This window comes from Hordeum vulgare, chromosome 7H (genome assembly GCF_904849725.1).
Source record: "Hordeum vulgare subsp. vulgare chromosome 7H, MorexV3_pseudomolecules_assembly, whole genome shotgun sequence".
NCBI lineage: Eukaryota > Viridiplantae > Streptophyta > Magnoliopsida > Poales > Poaceae > Hordeum > Hordeum vulgare.
In genome coordinates, this window is record NC_058524.1 from 622,498,892 (window position 1) to 622,520,288 (window position 21,397).

Here is a 21,397-nt window from a genome sequence, read left to right on the forward strand (position 1 = left end):
ACATGCAGAAAACAGTAGCAACAAAATGACACGATCAACATGCTACGTCTATTAGTTTGGGTCTAGTCCATCACGTGATTCTCCTAATGACGTGATCCAGTTATCAAGCAACAACACCTTGTTCATAATCAGAAGACACTGACTATCATCGATCAACTGGCTAGCCAACTAGAGGCATGCTAGGGACGGTGTTTTGTCTATGTATCCACACATGTAAATGAGTCTTCATTCAATACAATTATAGCATGGATAATAAACTATTATCTTGATACAGGAATTATAATAATAACTATACATTTATTATTGCCTCTAGGGCATAATTCCAACAGATTGAAACTACTACTATGCATAACTCCCTCCGATGATCTACTCATCGACTTGGCAAAAGAAAACTCACAGATCGTAAAGCATACATCAGTATAACAATCACACATAATAAAGTTCAGCTTTGACTAAATTACTTTCAATGAATAATATGATAATAAACACACAATTCATCGGATCCAATAAATACACCATAAAAGAGGATTACGTCGGATAGATCTTCGAAGACAACATTGTATTGAAGAACAAAGTGAGAGAGGGAGAGAGAGATCTAGCTAATCATTATGGAATTGCAGGTCTGTGGTATACTACTTACGCATCACCATGGAGGCATCTTGGTTCATGAAGATAGCCTCCTTGATCGATTCCCCCTCCGGCAGAGTACCAACGGAGGACTTTAAATGGGATCGCGGAAAAACAAAGGCTTGCAGCAGCGGAAAAATTGTTTCTCGTCTCCTTCTGGTGGTTTTGATATTTTAGAGAATCCATTGAAGTTAAATTAGGAGAAAGGGACCCACGAGGAACCCAGAAGTTCACATGGCACACCCCCTTGGGGGCGCGCCGCCTGACCTTGTGGCCCTCTCGTATGGCATATATTCTCCTCCTGGTGCTTCTAGCATCCCTTCTGGTCCAGAAAAATTCACCGTCCTTTGGACTTCATCTGGGATTTTTTTCATGTAAAACATAAAATAGACAAAAAACAGGAACTCGCACTGGGCACTAGGTTAACGGGTTATTTCTCAAAATTATATAAAATGGCCTCTAAAGCATACAAGATTTATATAATAGCACGAAACAATCAAAAATTACAGATATATTGAAGACGTGTCACCCCCATTGGATGGTAGGGGTGGACTAACTGGGCAAGGAGGGGATTCCTTCCCTCTTTGGTTTGACCAAACCAGGACGACTCCTCCTTGGTGTGGCCCCTCTCCCATTTTCCACCTATAAATATGTGGGGAGAGATCTCCTAGAGGCAAATATATTTCTTTAACAAAAACGACCTGAAGAAATTTCCCACAGAAAAAAAAAGCTGAGAAGTTGAAGAAACAATTGCACCTGAAGCAAAAAAGTTGCGGTTGCAAGATGAAGAACAGATGCAAAGGGAGCAAGAATTGACCTAAGGAAACGATCCACTGCATTAATCAGTTCCGATATCAGCCAGGAAACAAAACAACATGATTTAGGCCCTGTTTGGAACCATCCAGATTATATAATCTGGTTTTTATAATCTGTTATGTTTTCAAACGGGACAGTTTATATTGTAGATTTTAAAAACTCATAATCTACTCTACCCCAGCTAAAATCAGATTATGAATTACTAATGACCTATTATCCTTGTAAACTTGGAGATAATTACCTACTGCCACCGTCACTGTCCTATTTTTATAAACAGGGCACACATGTCATTGTACAATGTAAAACATGAATTACAGTTTATATAATTTGGCCTTCAAACATGTCCATCCGAATTATTTTTATAAACCAGATTATATAATCTATCTTCATAATCCAGATTATTATAATCTATTGTGGTTCCAAACAGGGCCTTAAGCAACGTTTTCAAAAAGTAATCACCAAACTTGCCCGGCTTTAAGTTGGCAAGAAATCAGTACACCTTTCTTGTTTTGATTGAAAGGCTATGAAGTTTTTTGGAAACGAAAATATTACCTTTCTCCAAGAATAGTCTCGGATTCAAAACACTAGAATTGAGAATAAGAGGAGGTAAAAAAGAATTTAATTTCAACCAAGAAAGTAGGAGAAACACTAGCAGATGCAGTAATTATGGAAAAATATAACACTGAAGGCAAACAACTTCCCCCAAATTTCACAATCGATTTCATTCATCAGTTCATGACCACCTCGGCCGGCAACAAACACTCACACTCAATTTAACCAACGTAGACGTGACAGTAACTTTCTGTTTTGCTAAGACAGATTTGCAGAGGTGACCGATTAAATTCACCACCAGCTCAACTGACAGACTCAGACACTCAAAAGAGATTCACTCTCCTAACTAAATTTATTTAGTTCTGCCTAAGGCAACCGGCCAATGAAAGATGAATGTCCCTAGTTGGGGGCGAAGAAGATCTCGGAGTCAAGCCTCTTGGACCGGAAGAGCTTCTCCATCTCCGGCGTCGTGTTGAACGAAGCCTCCAGCACCTCCGGCGAGATCGCCTTCCACACCGATGTCTTCCCTGCCAGGTGGGAGAAGATAGGGCTGCAATAACACACACAAAGCGTATCATTAGAATTAGTTTTCAGGTGGGAGAAGATAGGTACAATGGCAAGTTTTGGTTTCAGTAAGTCCTTACTTGGGGGTGGTGATGATGGAGAACCACTCCATGCCGGAGGCATCGGCGATCTTGGACACGACATGGAAACGGGGCACGATGAAGAGGCTTCCGCCCTCGATGCGGGTCTCCAGGACGCGCTTGCCGTCTGGTCCGACAACCTGCACGCGCCCGCTGCCTCGCACGATGTACGTCACCTGGTACGCCGAGTCGCACGAGAAGCCAGGGGAGCACATGGAGTGGGCGTCGATCCTGACGAGATCGGCGCCGAGTCCGACCTCCTTCACCAGCGGCAGGTTGGCCGTGTTGAGCACCACCACGCGGCCGCCCTTGGGGATGTCCACATCGAGCTTGGCCTCGAGGCAGTTGAGCGCCATGTCCTTACGGTCCTCAGCCACCGGCTCCGGGAGCTTCTGCCCAGCGGAAAGCTTGACGATGCCGGAGGCCGGCTGGCTGGAGACGAGCTTGGCGGCGTCATCCTGCTTGAGGTCCCAGGCGCGGCCAACGAACTCCGTGGAGAAGCCGGTGAAGATGCCGCTGGCGCCCGTGAGCTGGAAGTTGGTGAACTGGCCTGGCCTGTGGCCCTTGGAGGTGTCGCCCAGGAAGAGGACCACGAGCTCCGTGGTAGACTCCTGGGTGTTGTGCCACCAGGTGACCACGCCGAAGGGGAGCGCCAGAGCGTCGCCTTCCTTGACGGCAACCACCTTCTCCTTGGTGGCCTCGGGCAGGACGATGCCGCAGGTTCCCTTGCCTATCAATCATTCATGGATCGAACTAATCAGTATTAGGATTGAATTCTCCTAAAAGAACAGTACGTGCTATCAGAGGAAAACCAACATGCATTAGAAAGATTTGATTAAGATGAACGATGACTAGCTAGAACAGCTCAGTAAAAAATACAATAATATTTGTTCCGTTATTATTGATTCCAAATAAGTATGATCTGATGCATTCGATAGAGATAATTCACGAGACGCCTTAATTCCAATCTACGGCAGAAATCGGCCTAAATTACGGACAGTAACCAACAGAGATAGATCAGCACCCATCAACAATTCAGCAAAGAACTGCAATACTAGTATGTGTTTTTGTTAAACTGAGGAAACTAAACAACTAGTGCGATTTCAGAGCTGATCACAACGTGTAATTGACAGAGATAATTCAGGAGAGCTGTGATCCAAAATCTACGTTAGCATATTGATTCGATCTGCACTGATTCTATTAATACACTGGCATCTAGATCCGTTGGACTCGGTACGGGAGAAGATGGGGTTCGGCGATCGAGATCGATCGGTTGCATGAACATACCTTGGAGGACGTAGGCCACCTTTGCAGAGTCAGAGTAGCTGGGGAGGGACATGCCGCCGGCGGCGAGGGACAGTTTGGCTGCTCCGATGGAGGCTACGCCGAGCATTGGCAGGTCCGCCGGGCTCCACTCGTAGTAGGCGCCGCCGTCGCCGCCATACGACTTGGTAGGCTGCCTCGGGGTCAGATCCACCGCCATGGCCACGAAAAAGGAGCTACAATCGAGCGAGGAGCAGGAGCTAGAAACGGGATCAGGAGACGAGGGTGTGATGAGGCGATGTGGGATCGATCGGGCCTCGGTTCTCTATTTATACACACGGAAGGCTGCTGAAGATAGGATTAACGGCCGTACTAATAGGATTGGATTAGGATTAGGATTCTTTTTTCTTTGACGTGGATTAGGATTAGGATTGTTAACGAAGTTGTTGCCTTCTTTTTTTTTCTTGGAGGAAGGGTGAACATGTTGTCATGGCAAGAATGTTGTCCCTACGCACAGTTTTTACGTAAAAGCTACGTACTCGAAGGGAAACAACAACTGCACACAGAAAAACAAGGGAATAACCGTCAACTAAATAGACTAGCGCGTAAGATTTTCGTACAAAAATAGCATTACTCTTCTCATATAATATAGGCGTTATATACAACAAACATGTCCGTGCGTTGCAACGGAATAAAAAAAATTCACTTCACATACACGCTCTTGAGATATAAGTAAGTCTCCTAAAATCTTGCACAATGGCACATGAGAAACAACATGATAACCGGTGTTGCTCAAAAACATAAAAATGTGATGATTTTTGAAGTGCACTTAAGGTTTTTCTAGTTTATTTAAATAATAAAAATATCTACGAAGTCGCAGGTATCTCTTTACACATTTGTTGTCGGTCCTCCTCGGTGATGTCCATATTTGCATTATGATGGAAGTAACAAAGTATGTTCTATTTTACTAATGATAGCATATGCATAAGCGTATTATTTTTGTCTTGCTGATATATTTGTTTACATTTATAGTACGAGTGAAGTTTTAATTTGTTTGCAAACATATTAGACAGCTTCATCGAAAACAATCAATTTGTAAGAACATGCATACCAAATGTTCTATGTTGCAATGCACGGGCATCTTTGCTAATTTAAAAAAAAATACAAAAACAATATGAAAATCAAAGTTAAGCCATTGGTATACGATAAGCTTGCATCAGCAACATTGTACATTTTTTATACATCAGAAACATTTTCTATATACACGTTTAATATTTTCCAATTTCATGGTTAACATTTTCCAAAACATATTTAGTTTTGATATCTACTTTTTTATACACATTTTACATTTTTTTGTATATATCAGAAACATTTTTATATACACATTTGACATTCTCCAAATACATAATTAACATTTTAGAAAACTTATATTTGTTATGTCTACTTTGTTCCATACACATTGTATATTTTGGTAGAAATTTTTATTATAGATAAGAAACATTTTCTATGCACATTAAAATAAAAATAATTGCATGATCCATATTTTTCAAAAAATAAATAAAAGTTAGATTATTTTTCATACATACTGTACTTTCTTGTATAATAGTTTTTTTCTATTCAAGTTTGGCATTTCTTTAATGCATGATTATTGATTTTTCATAGTTTGCATATAGAGGATTTTTGTAATGAAAATATTCAGAGTATTTTTTAAATATTCAGACTATATCTAAATAAAGTCAAAAGAGAAAAAACAAAGCAGAGATAGAAAAGTAGATAAAAACAGTGTTGGAGGCCATGCTGGGCCGGCCCATCAGGCAGCCACCTGCCGGCACAAAATACATAAAAGTGGATGGAAAAAGGCAAAGTGAGGAATCGAACCTTCGTCTCAAAGGTGCAAATGCAAGCTCCCAACAGTTGGACCAACACACACATGTGATAAGTTTAGGGACCGACGCCTATTGAATCAAACGTAATGACCGACTTCAAAAGATTGGGAAACGAATCGTTTTTTCCACTTATCGCTGGCATATGTGGGTAATTCTAGCAAAGTTTGGGGGCAAATTTAACACGAACGACCAGAAGCACTATTTGCTTTATTATTAGGTAAAGATGGAAAACATTATACAACAACCACCACTCACATGCTTGACGCGTGTCCTTATCTTATTTCTTCCTCAGCCGTTCTTTATCCTTTCCTGAAGCAGTGTTGGCCCTGTGCTGTTGTCGCTCTCATGGCGCCCGCGTGCACGTTGCCAGCTTGCCGGTCACCCTGTTGAAGAGGGGATAAGCTTGCCTCTGAGCATCTCGTGCTTGGCCATCTTTCTCCGCTAGCTTTTCCCATCTTCCTCTCACTTGCCCGAGAGCACATCATAGCCGCCGCTGGCCGTTTCCACGTCAACCATTGTCCTCTCGCTTAACTGAGGTCTGCCACCTCGACTTCATCATCCACACGAAGAAATCGAGCCAAGAAACCTTGCATCGGTGGAGCTCGTCCATCTTCATCACCTCCGACCGAATACCACCGCCGCGGATTCACCGGGGAATGAGCTCGCCCGGCCTCGCCGACAACTCGAGAGTCGTCGTGTTGAGCCCCTATTTCTTCCCCTCTCCTAGTGTGCTTGCTCGCGACCTCTAGCCACCTTTCTTGTGGATTTTCCTCGGCAGCCGCCATGGTCAGCGTAGGACTCATTGTTGACCACAATAGATCACATCATGTAATACAGCTAGGGATTAAAATGGAATGGAAACTTTCCGCTTTTCCGTAGGAAAAGTGAAATCGTGAAAACGGAGAGGAAATATCAAAGTGGAAATGGAAATTTGCAAAAGGGAAATGGAAATGGATTTTTTAATGTGAAAACGGAAACAAAAATGAAGAGTGTTTTCCGGTGGAACATATATTCCGTGAATATGAAATTTCCCATTTTTACTATAGGCCTACGGCTGCTTTGTCGTCCAACCACCAAATAACACACAATGACACGATGAGCATAATGGATCATTTGAGGCCCAATTTATACTACCATATATGTACTCAGCTAGACTCTATACACAATTGTCATGTACTAATACAATACTAGGATATGTTGCTAACATAATTAAATTATTTTGTAGACATGTTAGCAATTCATTAATTTTTTGTTGTTGTCTGTATTACTCTATGATTCAAGGGGTTTTAAAGTTCCGGTCAGCACCCACTTCTATTTCTGTATCCATTTTGTATTCGCTCTGTATCTGTTTCCGGTAGTACACGTTTCCGTATTCGTTCCCATTTTTGCAAAACAATATAAAAGCAAATGTGTTAGCACTCAGTTTGTCTGTTTCCGCTTCATTTTCATCCCTAAATACAGCCAATGTCATTGGGATTATACTAATGGCCGTAAATAATCCAGAATTTGCTAGTGTTTTAGGCCTGGCCCAATTCAAGCAACTATACGCTTCTTCCCTATATGCACAAAAGCCCAACTAAGCGAGCCCATAATTAGGTCATCGTGGTTCCGCATGTTTTCCGACCTCGTTGCCCATGACCTAGCGCCGCACGTGGGTGGATCGATCGGCTGGTCGACGTGATGTTTTTTTTTAACTTCATTCGCTATGACTAGCTGCCTCTGTTGTCCATCTAATCTACACCCATCGCCGAGTTGTAGGATACACGCACACTGCTAGCTTCAGGGTTCTGGAGTTGCTCTTAATCATGGCTGCTCTATCTCGATTGATTCTGCACACGTGTTGTGTCCTCAAGTTCACCACTTCGTATACTTGATCTGTGTCCTAAATCAGAAGGCATATCGAAAAACAAACAACACCGAATAGCTACTTCATTTGAAGAAAGATTACAATATATTGGTTTAGTTTTCTTAATAATATGCTAATAGCGCTAAAGCCTATAGATTAATTCACTCGTTTAGTTATCTTTTTACTTTCTTATATCTCATTCAGATAAATGTGCATATTAGTTGGCATATGATTCATTCTTCAAGATTTACCATCTTATTTGGAGAAAATGAAAAGGACCTTTTGCGTTTCTCAATCTAAAAGTAACGTTGAAGCAACTATAGTATGTGATTAGTATGTGAGAGATGCCAGCCCGGAAAAAGAGTGAGAGGTGCAATGAGGATAGTTGGACGTCAATTCAAAGACATAGAAAAATGGCTGAGATAAAATATGCACTTTCTAATAAAATTTTACTAGGGCACAAGAACAGAGGGGAAATATTTGATACTCTATGTTTTATGCGATCATATTGTTCTTCGCCCCCCTCAAGTCTAAATCCTGGCTCCCCCTGCCCCTGGCAGCCCCTTAACTGCTGCTCGACGCGGAATGCACATATCTCTCCAATGGTTCCAAAGTGTCAAACAAATGTCTGGATCACAAACCCGATGTTTTCCGCCATGGATCTCGGTGACCCAGGTTGAAACTCTCACGAGTTGGCCTGGTTGGCTTAATTAAATTAATTAGATTTAGTTAGCAAATCATTATGCAATGACATGGGATCCCCTAGGTATGTTAGTTTAAATATACTCATTAGGATAGGTGTTAATCCATGTGGCTCCAACCGTTAGTTGAGCATGGCTGACATGGACATTGGCAAATCCCGCTAGTGCGTGTGTGTGTCTGTCTAATTGAATTTCAGAAAATGATACAAACTCCAAAATTTCATAGCAATACAGCCATAGATCCAATTAAAATAAGTTATATATGAAAAAAAGATCACAAGAAAAGAACTCTCTAATTTAACGCCATGTTCATGCATGTTTGCTATCAATAGGCATAGCTACAATGTTGACCCCATTTTGGAAGAAAATGGAAGCAAATGACAAAAAGATTAAAAAATGAAATCATTTTGCATGGAGTCCTTTAATGTTTATGGGTTGCCAGGAAAAATAATAAACTAGCAAATGACAAAAGTGTACACAACATGGACAAACGTCTATGAAGGTTCGTGCTTCGAAGCCGGTCGATGAAGTTCATGCCATAGACATGTCATAGTTCACGGTAAGGTGACCATATTTGGCACAAACATGGGTATTAATATGCCAACAAGAATTCCAATAGGAGTTTCCAATTTTTTGTTATAAAATACGAATTTCCATTTTTCAAGTGCCAAAAGAGGGCGTATTTTGTGAACCAAGTATCACAAATAAGATGTAGAAGTGCACATATGAAATTTTCACACAAAGTGGACCACGTTAATTAGAGGACTTTTACCAAAATATTTTGAAATTTCAAGTTCTTTTTGCTATATTTCATTGATTATACAAATTTCTAAACAATAAAAGAAAGTAATCAAAATTGAACTACATGTCTGTTATAGTTTAGTCCAAACAATTGGGAAAAAAACATTTTTAGATAATAAAGTAGGATTGTATGTAGTATCAACAAAATAGTTCGAAGATTCAACACCTTTGCTATGAATTAACAATGTTGACCCCGTTTTTGAAAAAGTAAAATAAAATGGAAAACAATTCAAAAAAGTAAACCCTTCTTCATGGAGTCCTTTTATGTGTACCGGTTACGAGTAAAAATAATGAACAAGAAATACGATGAGTTTCAAAAAAGTGTTCGCAAAATGGACTATCATGCATGCATGAGGACTCATACCTTTTAAGTCAAATGACCAAGTTCATGGCCATATCCATGGCCTACTTCAGGTAAGATCGCCATATTTGACACAACATGGAGCTCCAAACAAACTTTCAAAAGCCAGTTTCCATGTTTTCCATTTTTCCATTTTTGTACCAACTTCCATTTTTCAAGTGCAGCTTTTTGTGTGAATCAAGTACCACAAATGAAATTGATGTTTTGACTTTGCAATTTTCACGCAGAGTAGACCACATTGGAGGCCTACTACAGAATATTTTGAGTTTCAAAGTATTTTTTCGCTAAAATCCACGTATCAAATTAGTTTCTGAACATTTACCGAAAGTAATTCAAAATGAACTACAATTGCATTATAGGATTGTCTATAAACCGTCAAAAAATATCTTTTTGTGTGAACCAAAGTATCACAAACAAGATTCAAATATTTTTATTTTAAAATATTCAAACTTTTTTTCTAGTTGACAAGAAATTAAATGAGGGGAGATAAAATGGCTTCTTCAATATAAAAATTAGTTGGAGATATGTTTAAAAATTATATGGTATTCATAAACTATTTTGCGAATTGAACAAACCCTATAATAAATGTTAGGAAACTACTATTAAGGCCCAAATTCGCTTTATTGCATAAAGTAAACTTTTAGAAAATTGAATTGAGCTGGCATTAATGTTTCCTAAGCTCTATATGAGTATATTTTGTTTTACGAATTTCCCTTTTTTATGAGTTGGTTTGGACCAGTTTTGGGGCCAAATCATTTCTTGGAGTTTTGAAAATAAGAAGAAATATAATTTTCCTAAGTTAGTGGGATGCTATAGGACTTCGACCCAACAACAAGCCACGCAACTTGCTTCAGCTTCAAGCCCAAGGTCTTTTAAAGCACACAAGGGGTTCGTAGTAGATCGGACCGTCGGATTTTATGTATAACCAACGTTTGTGAGAATTCCCCTATTTCTCTCTCATTTTCTTTCATCTACACGTGGGACCAATCTTATCTTCAACCTCGCGACGCGATAGCTTTCGGGCTTTGTGTCCCCGAGCTTTGCTCGAAATCTCTAGACCGGACACGCAGAGCAAGAGGATGGCCTCTACAGGTTTCTTGCACTCGACCGCGTCGAGCGACAATTCTGGGGTCAGGGAGGTGACCAGAATCAACGCCAACAGTGAGGTCTTACTTCAGTCGAGGCCCGACCTCGACCAACACGAGCATGTAGAGTGGTAATGATCGAATTAAAGGGCTCTCTCGCCTCCCGGAGAGCCGAGAAGCACATCCACCTACTCGACAGAGCACGAGCTCTAGCAACGGCATCCAGGCAATGATAGCGAAGAGTCCACGAGCATGGCGAGGGAGCTAGGTAGAGATCTCACATCAATGGGATATTAAGAGATAAAGGAAGTAGAGGTCACCACAATTTTAATGCGCCATTCTTTTGCACGGGCTGTTTTTAGCATGCGTTGTCTTTCTTACGTGGGCCAGTGTATTTTTGTGTGCCAATTGCTGCATTACGTTCTCTCCATGGTGCATTCTTCTTTTTTTCTTTTTCTTTCTATTTCCTGGCTAAGAAACAGTACGGCTATCTCTATGTCACATCTACCCATCTAAGCCAAATGATGGCTAACACGATTACACCCTTTCTTAATAGCTTCTACCACTACCTCTCTACCTCATCTTGGCATGGCGGGGTCTCCTGGATGATGACAGTATGTCGTGATCTATTTTCTGATGGGATTGAAATCATCGTAGCAGCTTTGGTAATGTCCGTCCCTAGGATAAACGGAAGTGTGCTCCACTCCAAAGCTTCAAGTTCGGTGGCAAGAGCATTATCACTTGAGCCCTTTGTGACTTTGAGGTCGGTTTTATAACACACCAACGATTACAATTACCATAGATGCAATTTATTGAAGAACAAAAATGTGGCAGGTAGCTAAAGTCGATGATTTAGGGATATATTCTAAAGCCTACTAGTGTTTGAGGAAGATATTTTATGATTTGGACGATTTGGAAAGATACAAGAAGAAAATCTTCCCAGATTGTGAGCTTCCGCCATAATAAGCAAATTATTCTCTTGTCGATATCTTTCCAATTCAAGGGCTTTAATTACCTGTCATACGCTCCTAGGTCTAAAGCATATAAGGGCAGAGGAGATCCATCATGTTCTCCTCCTCCGCATCCACTCTTTCCAGTGCTCACCTCCTCCTCCTCAACTGCCTCATCAGTGTGAGTTTCACTCTGCATTATGCTTGACTCCACATCCATTGTTGTTGTCATCACACTCTGTTTCGCAGACCTGCCACGGCTCTTCCCTGTGCTCATGTCGTCCTCCTATTCCCCTTCACTACGGAGTGAGATATCCAAAGGGTCAGAGGGCCGCGTCTTCATAGATCAATAATGGTGGTAGGTTTTCTCTCCTTTATTTGAGTGGGAAAGCTTTGGGCCGCTTGATTCAAAAGATTTTGGACGGAGAACTGGTATGCTTGATAATTTTTATGTCAAGAATGCCTTTCATTGGATTTTTTCCTAAGAATTCTTTGTACCATGCAAAATTTCCATTGACTCGAAACACTCAAAAAGATATTTTTTCTACAACACAATCAAATCAAAGTAAATCACCATCTCCATATTAGGACCTTCTCATGTTTTTTCATCCTTGATGTATCTATCCATCGAAGGTTCGCTTTCCGCAAGATGTTAATTTTGGTGGTTTGTTTGATAAAAAAGTTTATATTTCCCCTTTCCTCAATGTGCGTCAAACTGTACAATTGGATCTGGCCTTAGCATGTGCCAATTTTACCATGTAGCAACCACCAGATGTCATGTAGCATTGGTTGGTTTGCTCATTGGTCTGATTCTTATACTGTGAGATCAGTTTACTAGTCCTTGTGTTCATTTTTGTTCAATGAAAAAAAGAGGACATTTTCTTCTTCCTTTTATGTGTTATAGACTTTACGATTGATTGATTATGTGGATTTCTCTAGAGATTCCGATTATGATAACTTGTTGTGATTTGGGGCTTGTGGCACGACATAAATTCTTCCATGGTGTTATTTTTCCTCTCTATAATTTCTTTGCTAGTAGTTTGCTTCTTTTTATTTACTTGCTTTCATGCTTAACTCATATCACAATACTTGATTAGCGATAATGATGAGCTTCACTGGGGAAATCATGGTGTGACTGAATCCTCGTTGGCTCTCGCCATAAGGAACTTGGATCATGATGGCTCATCCAACCCGATACAACATGTAGTTGGTAGAAAATTTCTTCTTTAGTCACAGAAGCTACCCATGGGTTGTTATTACCTTTTTATTATCATGATCATCATGTGGTATTTTTCCATGCTATTGTTAGAAGGATTCTAAGTAAGCCATTGGAGAAGCAACATCCACTTTGTTGGTTCAAGGATATGTATTAATGGGGCTCCGAAAATAGATTGTGATGAAGGCATTTAGGACATGTTTGGGCTGCTCCTCTCCATGACATTCAGCTTCGCACTAGAAAACGCACCCCAAACAGGGTAGCTCCACGATATGCCACTCCGTAAAAAAATCTGGACTAGAACTCCATGTTTTTTGTGAAGCCCTTTAGGAGGTGCTCCAAAAAATTGTAGAAGCTAGAGTTGGAAGGAAATTAACCACCACTGCCACCAGTAAGTGGATACCCCTTCGTTTATCCCCTCTCATCCAATAAAATAGATTCTTTCCACCAAATTCCAGTTCTTGAAGCTGGAGATAGATAGAAGCCAAACATTTTCTTGGAAAGAGTTGTAACTTCTCCATGAAACTGCTCCAAAGTGAATTTGGTGGAGCGAAACTGATTATTATGAAGCAGAGTAGTCCCAAACAGGCGCTAAAGAGGATGGTAATATTCGAACCAGACAATTTCATTTCATTTATTATACGTGTGTTTGCAATTTCTATTTCAACCAAGCCATTTTTCTTTTAGGCCACAATCAGAAAAATTATTTCGAGCTACTTCTCATGTGTGAGGTATTTTCCAAGTGATTCTGCAACTTGGTTTACCTATGGTGCTATTCATAGTACATTAACATCACTCGGAAGAACATCCTTTAACATCGACAACTGATAAGCAACTATGTCAACTTTGAATGAATTGCCAAGAGATTTGTTCATGGATGTCGTACTAACTCCCCTTTTGTGGTCCCTTGGGAAACCGAGTAGGTATTCGACACATGTGACTCCAAAGGGGTAACCTTGTTCTTTCCAACCCATACTACATTCCATTTTCCGCATTCATCCATGATATATTTTTGAACACTTCGAGATGGTGGATTTCTTAAGCTTACGAGAGTAAAATAGCATCTTTCTATTTCTTTTGCATTTTCCATACATATCTACAAGGAATTAAGTTCAATTCTTGAGTCCCAATAAATCCACCACTTCATATAATGAGTAAAGGCAACAAATATGGTCTTTCCAAGGAGAGGCGAGATAAGAAATATGTTCTCAATTAGGAAATTATGGATGTATCCTCTTTTTCTAGCAGTTGCCCACAAGTTCTTAGAATACACATATTTTGGTTCAATGTCATATAAGAATACTGAACTTGTATCCCCTACACCTTTTGGACATAGTGCCACATTTCCATTATGCAAGAAAGGTATCCAAATAGCTTGTTGAGGAAGGCATCTTTCTCAAAAAACTATTGAGTCACCTTTCTTATGTGGCAGTAGCTCGAAAAGGTGTGTGTGGTTTTTCTACCAAGATTCTTGCATGATATTGATCCAGAATTTGTGGATTCTAAGCATTTGTGCACAACTGCAAGAAAATAAGGATATATCCATAATTTTCCAATTGAGAATATAATTCTCTTGCTTGTCCCTCCAAAGACCATATTTGAGGCCTTTCTGCATTATATCAAGTTGCGGCCTTCTAGGGATCTAAGAAGTTAACTCAATTCCTTGTAGACATGTGTGGCAAGTGCGAAATAAATAGCAAGGATTCAGTGTGCTCTTGCAAGCTTAAGAAATCAACCATCTCAAAGTGTTCAAAAATATTTCATGGATGAGTGCAAAAAATGGAACCTTGTATGGGTTGCAAACAACAAGGTTGCCTCCTCGGAGCCAGATGAGGTTGAATACCTAATCACTTTCCAAAGGGACCACACAAGGGGAGTCAGCCAACATCCAGGAACAAATTGCTTGGCAATTCATTCCAAATTGACATAGTTTCTCACCACTTGTCGGTGTTGAAGGATATGTTTCCCAATTGAAGGAGGAGAGGTAGCTCTACACGGGCTTAGGATCCACACGAGGATTGTAGTTTCGACTAAGTTAGGCAAAGCTAGTAGGAGGATGTTGAAGTATTGATGGGATCAAACTCAGATGGCACATTAATTTAGATTTTGACGTGAAATCTCTCACTAATGATAGATTGTTAGTTATTTTTGCGGCCTTGACTTGACGATTGGGGTAACCCATGTAACAACTTAGCCTGGAACAACCAACACTACCGTAATGGTTTGGAGTGCGAGCTATCTTCTTTATTCTACCATTACTCTGGAATCATGGATGCCACAAAGTCGGCTATGCGAGGATGTAGCCTAAAATTTTTAGTGCATGTTTTATCATTTAATTCTTATATCCAGGAGCCACAACTTCATCTATGTTAAGCAATTTGTTTTGCGAATGACATGTGTTAAACATTAAGTTGCCATGAAAAATGTTTATTTGTGAGAACCATGCTCATCTTTATTTTACACAGGTATATTAATGAACCCCAGTTTAGCTTTTCTCATTTGCTCCTTTATACTTCCCAGAAACACGGAAATCTATTTTGGCTCTAGGGAGAATGCTCCTGCGAGCCAAAAATGGATTTTACAAATGTCAATTCTGTATGAAAAAATAGATGTGTTAATTGTCACACCCAAATGGTAAATGCAAAATTTCAGGGGGAAAACATAAGCATTTTGACAAGTGCAAAAAAAAAAAAAGACGAACGTCAAATGTTACCTCCAAATGTTACACTAATTATTCTTCACCAACGAAACATTGATATCCCATATGGCATGAAAATTGTCAAGCACACTTTCTACACTAATATAAACATATATAAAAAAATAGAATTTTTATAATTTATTTTGATTTTACTGTTCATTAGGTAGCATAGGAGAAAAGTTTGCGTCCCTAGAAACATTCCTTATCTCTATATGGAAGGTATTGTCGTACCTAGTTATTCCGTGAAAAATAAAATGGTGTCACGATAGTAATGCAGCTGTTTGCCAGTGTGTATACAATCATAAAATGAGAAAACAATGAAAACGAAGGAAAAGAAAACAGGAAGAAACAAAACAGAAGATTAATGGAAATGGAATTGAAAACAAGAAAAAGCAAGCAAGATGCAGCGAACCCTGCGAGCGAGCGCTAAAAAACGGGCCGACGCAGTACTACGGAGATAACAGGAAAGTCTCCTGAACATAATTTCAACAATGTTGTCATTTATTTCAACAATCATCGTGGAATTGTTTAGACAAGCCTTGGGAGTTCAAAATTGTTGCAAGAGATATCTTTTGTTTAGCAAAGGAAATGGGTAGCTATAGGAGAAGATGAGGTGATTTCTTAGTGATCATAAAAATGGGAATAGGAAAGCTGTTGGAGCACGCTTTAATTCCAACTTTCTCTACACACAAATTTATTTTAGGAATAACAAAGGAGATGCTCTTAGAGGCTGAATGAGCAGCTCACTGTCCGACGCCCAAGAGTGTTGTCTTTTGTGGGGAACGAACAAGGTATGTTAGTATAGTAACAGGGGAGGCAATTGAGAATGTTTTTATAGTAGCTTTAGTTGTCGCTGGTATGGCAAGAATGACAATTTTCTGGCGAGAAACACTAAAATTGAGCTGCCATTCTTGCTAACTAAAATTGCCATGCTCAGCTGACACAAATTGCCATCAAAATCATTCGCAATTGCTATTGCTCCGAGCTAACGTTCGTTCGTTGGCTATTGGGCTACAAAATATTTAGAGTTGGAAAAATTAAAAAGAATTGGCGGTGGAAGGAATTTATGGTAACAACTAGTTCCCGAGCACTCCTTCGGTAGTCTCCTAACGATCATTTCCGCGCGCTGTCACTTGGCATGTTCTCAGCCGCCGTCACGTGCCGCGCTCTGAGCATTTTTTTTGGATTTTATTTTTTATTTTTTCGTACGCGTTTTCGGCTTTTAGATTGATTTTTTCAGATTTTTTTGGTGTTTCCATTTTTCACGTGTCTTTCTTAGCTTTTCGATGAACAAAATTTGGACGAAAAAACATGTTTTCTGGGTTTTTTTTGTGAGAGGAACCGTTTTACTTCCGCGAGAGTCATGATTTTGCTTCCACGAGAGGCGCCTCTCGAAAACGAAAAAACACATTTTCTGCCTTTTTTTGCGAGAAGCACGGTTTTGCTCCCCGGGAGGCACGATTTTGCTTCCCGAGATGCACGGTCTTGCTTTTGCGAGAGGCCCGGTCATGCCTCTCGAAAATGGTGAGAGACGCGGTTTTTATTTTTCCGAAAGGCACGGTTTAAAAGATAAAACGTTTTGAAAATACGGATCAACGCGAGAAATCCAACGGTAAAAACAGTTTAAGATTTAAACGCATAATTTAAATGATAAAACATTTTAGAAATACGGATCTATGAAAAAAATCTCCAGTTATGATAAATGACACACATACAATATGACATTTGTCAAAACCTGAGGAGGTGAGAGTGATTTTTAAAAAGAATACTCCTCCCATTGATGATTTCGGTAATTTATAGTACCTCGTGGGAACCACGAGGGCCAGGCCCAGTCGGAACCCATCCGCGGCCCGCGTCGACCCCGCAGAAGAAGGTGGGCGAGCTGGTCGGGTCCAACCGAGTCCACCCCACACCCACTCCCTCGCTCGCGCTCCGCCCGCCGCGACGGACGGACCATGGCCGCGATCGCCGACGCCGCCCGCCGCGCCACCGCCGTCGCCAAGTACCGCGCCAGCCTCCTCGCCTTCCGGGAGCACTACTCCCTCGTGCGAGCAGGTACCTCCGCCGCCGCAATGCCCGCCCGTCCGCCCGCCCCCGCCGCGCAGACCAGACCTAGCGACCCAGCCGCCCGTACGGCCTGGCTCGAGGCGCCGACCGGAGCGCGGGAAGTCCGCGCGCCGCCTTCGCCCCTGCTGCGGGCTCGCTCCTTCCGCCGCGATGGCGCCTTGCTTTCGGGGTTTTACGCCGCTAAACCCTCGCCTCCTTCCTTGGCGCTGATCGCGTATTTACCACAGTTGGCTATTTTTTTACCGAAAACAAATAACAGTAGGGCTACTGCGAATACGATTGTGCTAGCTGCTCTGCTGATTGATGGTTGGAATTACAAGTACCATTTTCAGATTTCAGTGCTGCGATGCTGGCAGTAGCATTTCTACGCCCAATTTGCTCGGAAAAGATGATTGCTGATTGGGATTAACAAGAGTACTTCCCCTTCATTTTGTTCGATGCAATGCTCTGTACTTGATGCAAGTAGTGGCCATTTCTCGCTGGTTCGTGCGGAAATGGATGACCCCGAGCAAGCACAATTCGTTCAGTCTCCTGTTAATTTGATCTCTGATTTTCCCCTCTTGAGCATCTAGTTGCTGTTGTGCAATCTGCTTGCTGGAGATCCATTGGAATCCTCTGTTGTGTTTACGGTGTTTGACACACTCTCCGATTGCAGGGGAAGAGAACCTGAAGAAGGCTAAGAAGGAGCGTGAGATAACCGATGGGCATGTCAAGGCGTTTCAGTGCGCTGGACAGATTGTGGGGGAGGTGCTGCGCCCGGTTGGCGGCGAGCGCTGTGAGTGTGGACCGCAGCTTTCAGACCCGCCTCCTCTTTTTCTGCCATCGAGATCTCTCTGTTTAGTGTCTGATCGACCTTTTCCTCCTTGCTGACAAGTCATGTTCCTTGACTTGCAGTTATTGTCAAGCTTAGGAGTGGTCCTCGATACCTAGTCAACTGTCGCAATAAGTTGAACAAGGAGAAGTTGAAAACAGGCACGCGTGTGTGTCTTGACCTAAGCACGCTTACAATCGTGCGCGTACTTCCGCGTGAGGTATAACTGTGTTTCAGTATCATTCGTGTTTCGAAACACCAGTTACTTTGCCTGTCCCATTTATTACCTTGTGTCCTCTGTTTCTCCATTGGTTGCAATCCAGAATCAAGTGGATGTTATGTGTTGAGGACGTGATTTGAAATTCTACTTCCTTTCAGGTGGACCCTTTAGTGTTCAACATGCTTCATGAGGATCCAGGGAATGTCAGCTTCTCTGCTGTTGGAGGGCTATCTGACCAGATCAGGGAAATTAGGGAGACCATCGAACTTCCGCTCATGAACCCTGAACTGTTTCTCCGAGTTGGTATTACGCCACCCAAGGTAAATTCAGCAACGCATACACTTGCATTCGTTTGTTCCGATTGTCTCAACCGCGCAGGCTATTAAAATAGAGTTAAATATTGCTTAACAACCACTTGGCTTCAGGGAGTGCTCCTCTACGGCCCACCTGGAACTGGGAAGACACTGCTGGCTAGGGCTGTTGCAAGTAACATAGATGCCAACTTTATGAAGGTGTCACATACATATACTGACCTTCAACTGTTTTTCTCCCGCTATCTATATATCTTTATGTTCTTATTATACTAATCTCTACTGTATGCAATAGGTTGTCTCAAGTGCTGTCATTGCTAAGTTTATTGGTGAAAGTGCTCGGATAATAAGGGAAATGTTTGCGTATGCACGTAATCACGAGGTAAGCCCTACTCAACATCTTCTCGTTTTTAACTGAAAACCTTCTATGTTTTACTAACCTACATGCATGTTCAGAACTCCAGAGCATATTCTGTCCTGGTTTTTTCCTTGATTTTCTCTAGTTTCGTTTTATCAACTATAGAGTATAAACACATATAGTAGTTATGGATTTTACATGGTACATAACTAGACACTGGATTAGAGTTGCACTTTTTTCCATATTAGATTTTAACAGTACGGATACAAAACATTACCACAGAAATGTACTCCCTCTGATTCATAATAAGTGTCGTGGTTTTAGTTCAATTGAACTAAGACAACGACACTCGTGGTTTTAGTTCAATTGAACTAAGACAACGACACTCGTGGTTTTAGTTCAATTAAACTAAGACAACGACACTTATTATGGATCAGAGCGAGTAGTATAAATAAAGAATGCCCTACATTTAGTTTTCATTACAGTCATCCCAGCTTAGTTACTAATCACTCATAACTTTTGCTGCTGTTCCATTTTTGTGTCCAGCCGTGCATCATCTTCATGGATGAAATTGACGCACTTGGGGGAAGAAGATTCAGTGAGGGCACAAGTGCTGATCGTGAGATCCAGAGGACGCTCATGGAACTGCTAAACCAGTTAGATGGGTTTGATGAACTTGGAAAGGTATATATCTCTTTTGCTGGACTTCATGACTTAGTGAGTGCCCACGATGAGTATTGTTGAATGTTGATGTTCCATCCAGACGTGTAGCCATGTAGGCAAGTATGGCTGTCATGTTAGAATGTTCCCATTGATTATATCGGTTTCTGGATGTATGTTTAGTTATTTAACATGTTTGAAATCTGAACCTTTGTGCATGTGGTCAGTTATCTTCCTAGCTCAAAATATGCTGAACTTCTCAGGAAAGTAATTGCTGTTGTACTCTTTGCTTGCATAAACTTACCCTCTTTGTACATATTCCAAGACATGCATTTCCTTGTTGTTTGTGCCTCCGGATGATGTATTTTTGGTCTAAACATATTTTTGTTCCTGGTTGGTTACCTTCAGGTGAAGATAATCATGGCAACGAACCGTCCGGATGTTCTAGACCCTGCTCTCTTACGTCCAGGGCGTATGGATCGCAAGATTGAAATCCCTCTTCCTAACGAACAAGCGAGGCAGGAAATCCTCAAGATCCATGCAGCTGCAATGGCCAAGCATGGCGAAATCGACTACGAAGCTGCTGCCAAGCTAGCAGAGGCAAGTCATTCGCGTCACTTATGCAAAGGCTCTGATTGCCAGATTCAGAGCTTCTCTTCTGAACTCCTTCGTTGCCCTTCAGGGATTCAACGCCGCCGACATGCGCAACGTCTGCACAGAAGCTGGCATGGCGGCGATCCGAGCAGAGCGTGACTACGCCATCAACGAAGACTTTATCAAGGTACGTTCAGTGTTTTGCCATCGCCTTCATCACAGAATATAACATGTGGCCTCCATCGTCGTTACTCATTTTCTGCAACGGCTGTTCTCAGGGGGTGAGGAAGCTCACGGACGTGAAGAAGCTGGAGTCCAGTGCCAACTACAAGGCAGACTTCAGCAAGGAGTAGCGTGTCGACAGGGCGAGTTAACCAGCTGATGAACCTTTTGATGAAAGTTTAGATAAACATATATAGCAACCAATCCTTTTGAAAACGGTCCAGGATGCTATCGTAGTTCCTGTCCGCGAAACTGATCCTTGCCCAGGCCTAATTTTGAGGAACCTCTTTTATGCACTTGTGATGCTCGCGAGCTGCTGGTCTGAGATGAAACTGATCACTAATCCTCACATATCCTAGTTTCTGCATGTAGTGTTACGGTCACCGAGATTGAAATGGAGGGGAGGGTTCTGGACTGAAATGTTGTGCTGATGCCCTGGCTGAAATGGAGTGCCCATCTTATGATATACTACCTCTGATCCATAATAAGTGTCGCAGTTTTGAACTAACCCCAGTTCAAAACTGTGACACTTTTGGATTGGAGGGAGTAGAGTATATTAACTGTTGCCATGTCGTGTGTCTCTTGTATCCTGCATTCGTGCAGCATGTACCAAGTTGTTGCCGATATGGTATCTGTTTTCTTTTCTTATCGGAGGAATCAAATTTGTTAGGATAAATACTAAACCATCCTAAAGTTATTGGTCTGTGA

The 21,397-nt window shown here is 41.4% G+C and overlaps 2 protein-coding genes and 2 pseudogenes across 2 annotated transcripts; 2 read left to right on the plus strand and 2 right to left on the minus strand.

Annotated features, from left to right (window-relative positions):
* Positions 1–2,140: 2,140 nt before the first annotated feature.
* Positions 2,141–4,184, minus strand: LOC123412174 (legumin A-like). The gene is made up of 3 exons (XM_045105113.1): positions 3,927–4,184; positions 2,640–3,369; positions 2,141–2,545 (listed from the first exon to the last, which is right to left on the minus strand). Exons 1-3 carry the CDS (start codon positions 4,120–4,122, stop codon positions 2,395–2,397), a joined length of 1,077 nt encoding a protein of 358 aa, XP_044961048.1. The 5' UTR covers positions 4,123–4,184; the 3' UTR covers positions 2,141–2,394.
* Positions 4,185–13,524: 9,340 nt separating this feature from the next.
* On the minus strand, positions 13,525–14,129 carry LOC123409587 (annotated as a pseudogene).
* A 41-nt stretch (positions 14,130–14,170) lies between these two features.
* Positions 14,171–15,121, plus strand: LOC123409588 (annotated as a pseudogene).
* Positions 15,122–17,350: 2,229 nt separating this feature from the next.
* Positions 17,351–21,109, plus strand: LOC123412173 (26S proteasome regulatory subunit S10B homolog B-like). Its single transcript, XM_045105112.1, has 10 exons — positions 17,351–17,501; positions 18,169–18,288; positions 18,408–18,544; positions 18,703–18,864; positions 18,970–19,056; positions 19,151–19,237; positions 19,760–19,897; positions 20,282–20,473; positions 20,556–20,654; positions 20,746–21,109. Exons 1-10 carry the CDS (start codon positions 17,402–17,404, stop codon positions 20,818–20,820), a joined length of 1,197 nt encoding a protein of 398 aa, XP_044961047.1. The 5' UTR covers positions 17,351–17,401; the 3' UTR covers positions 20,821–21,109.
* The last annotated feature ends 288 nt before the right edge of the window (positions 21,110–21,397 follow it).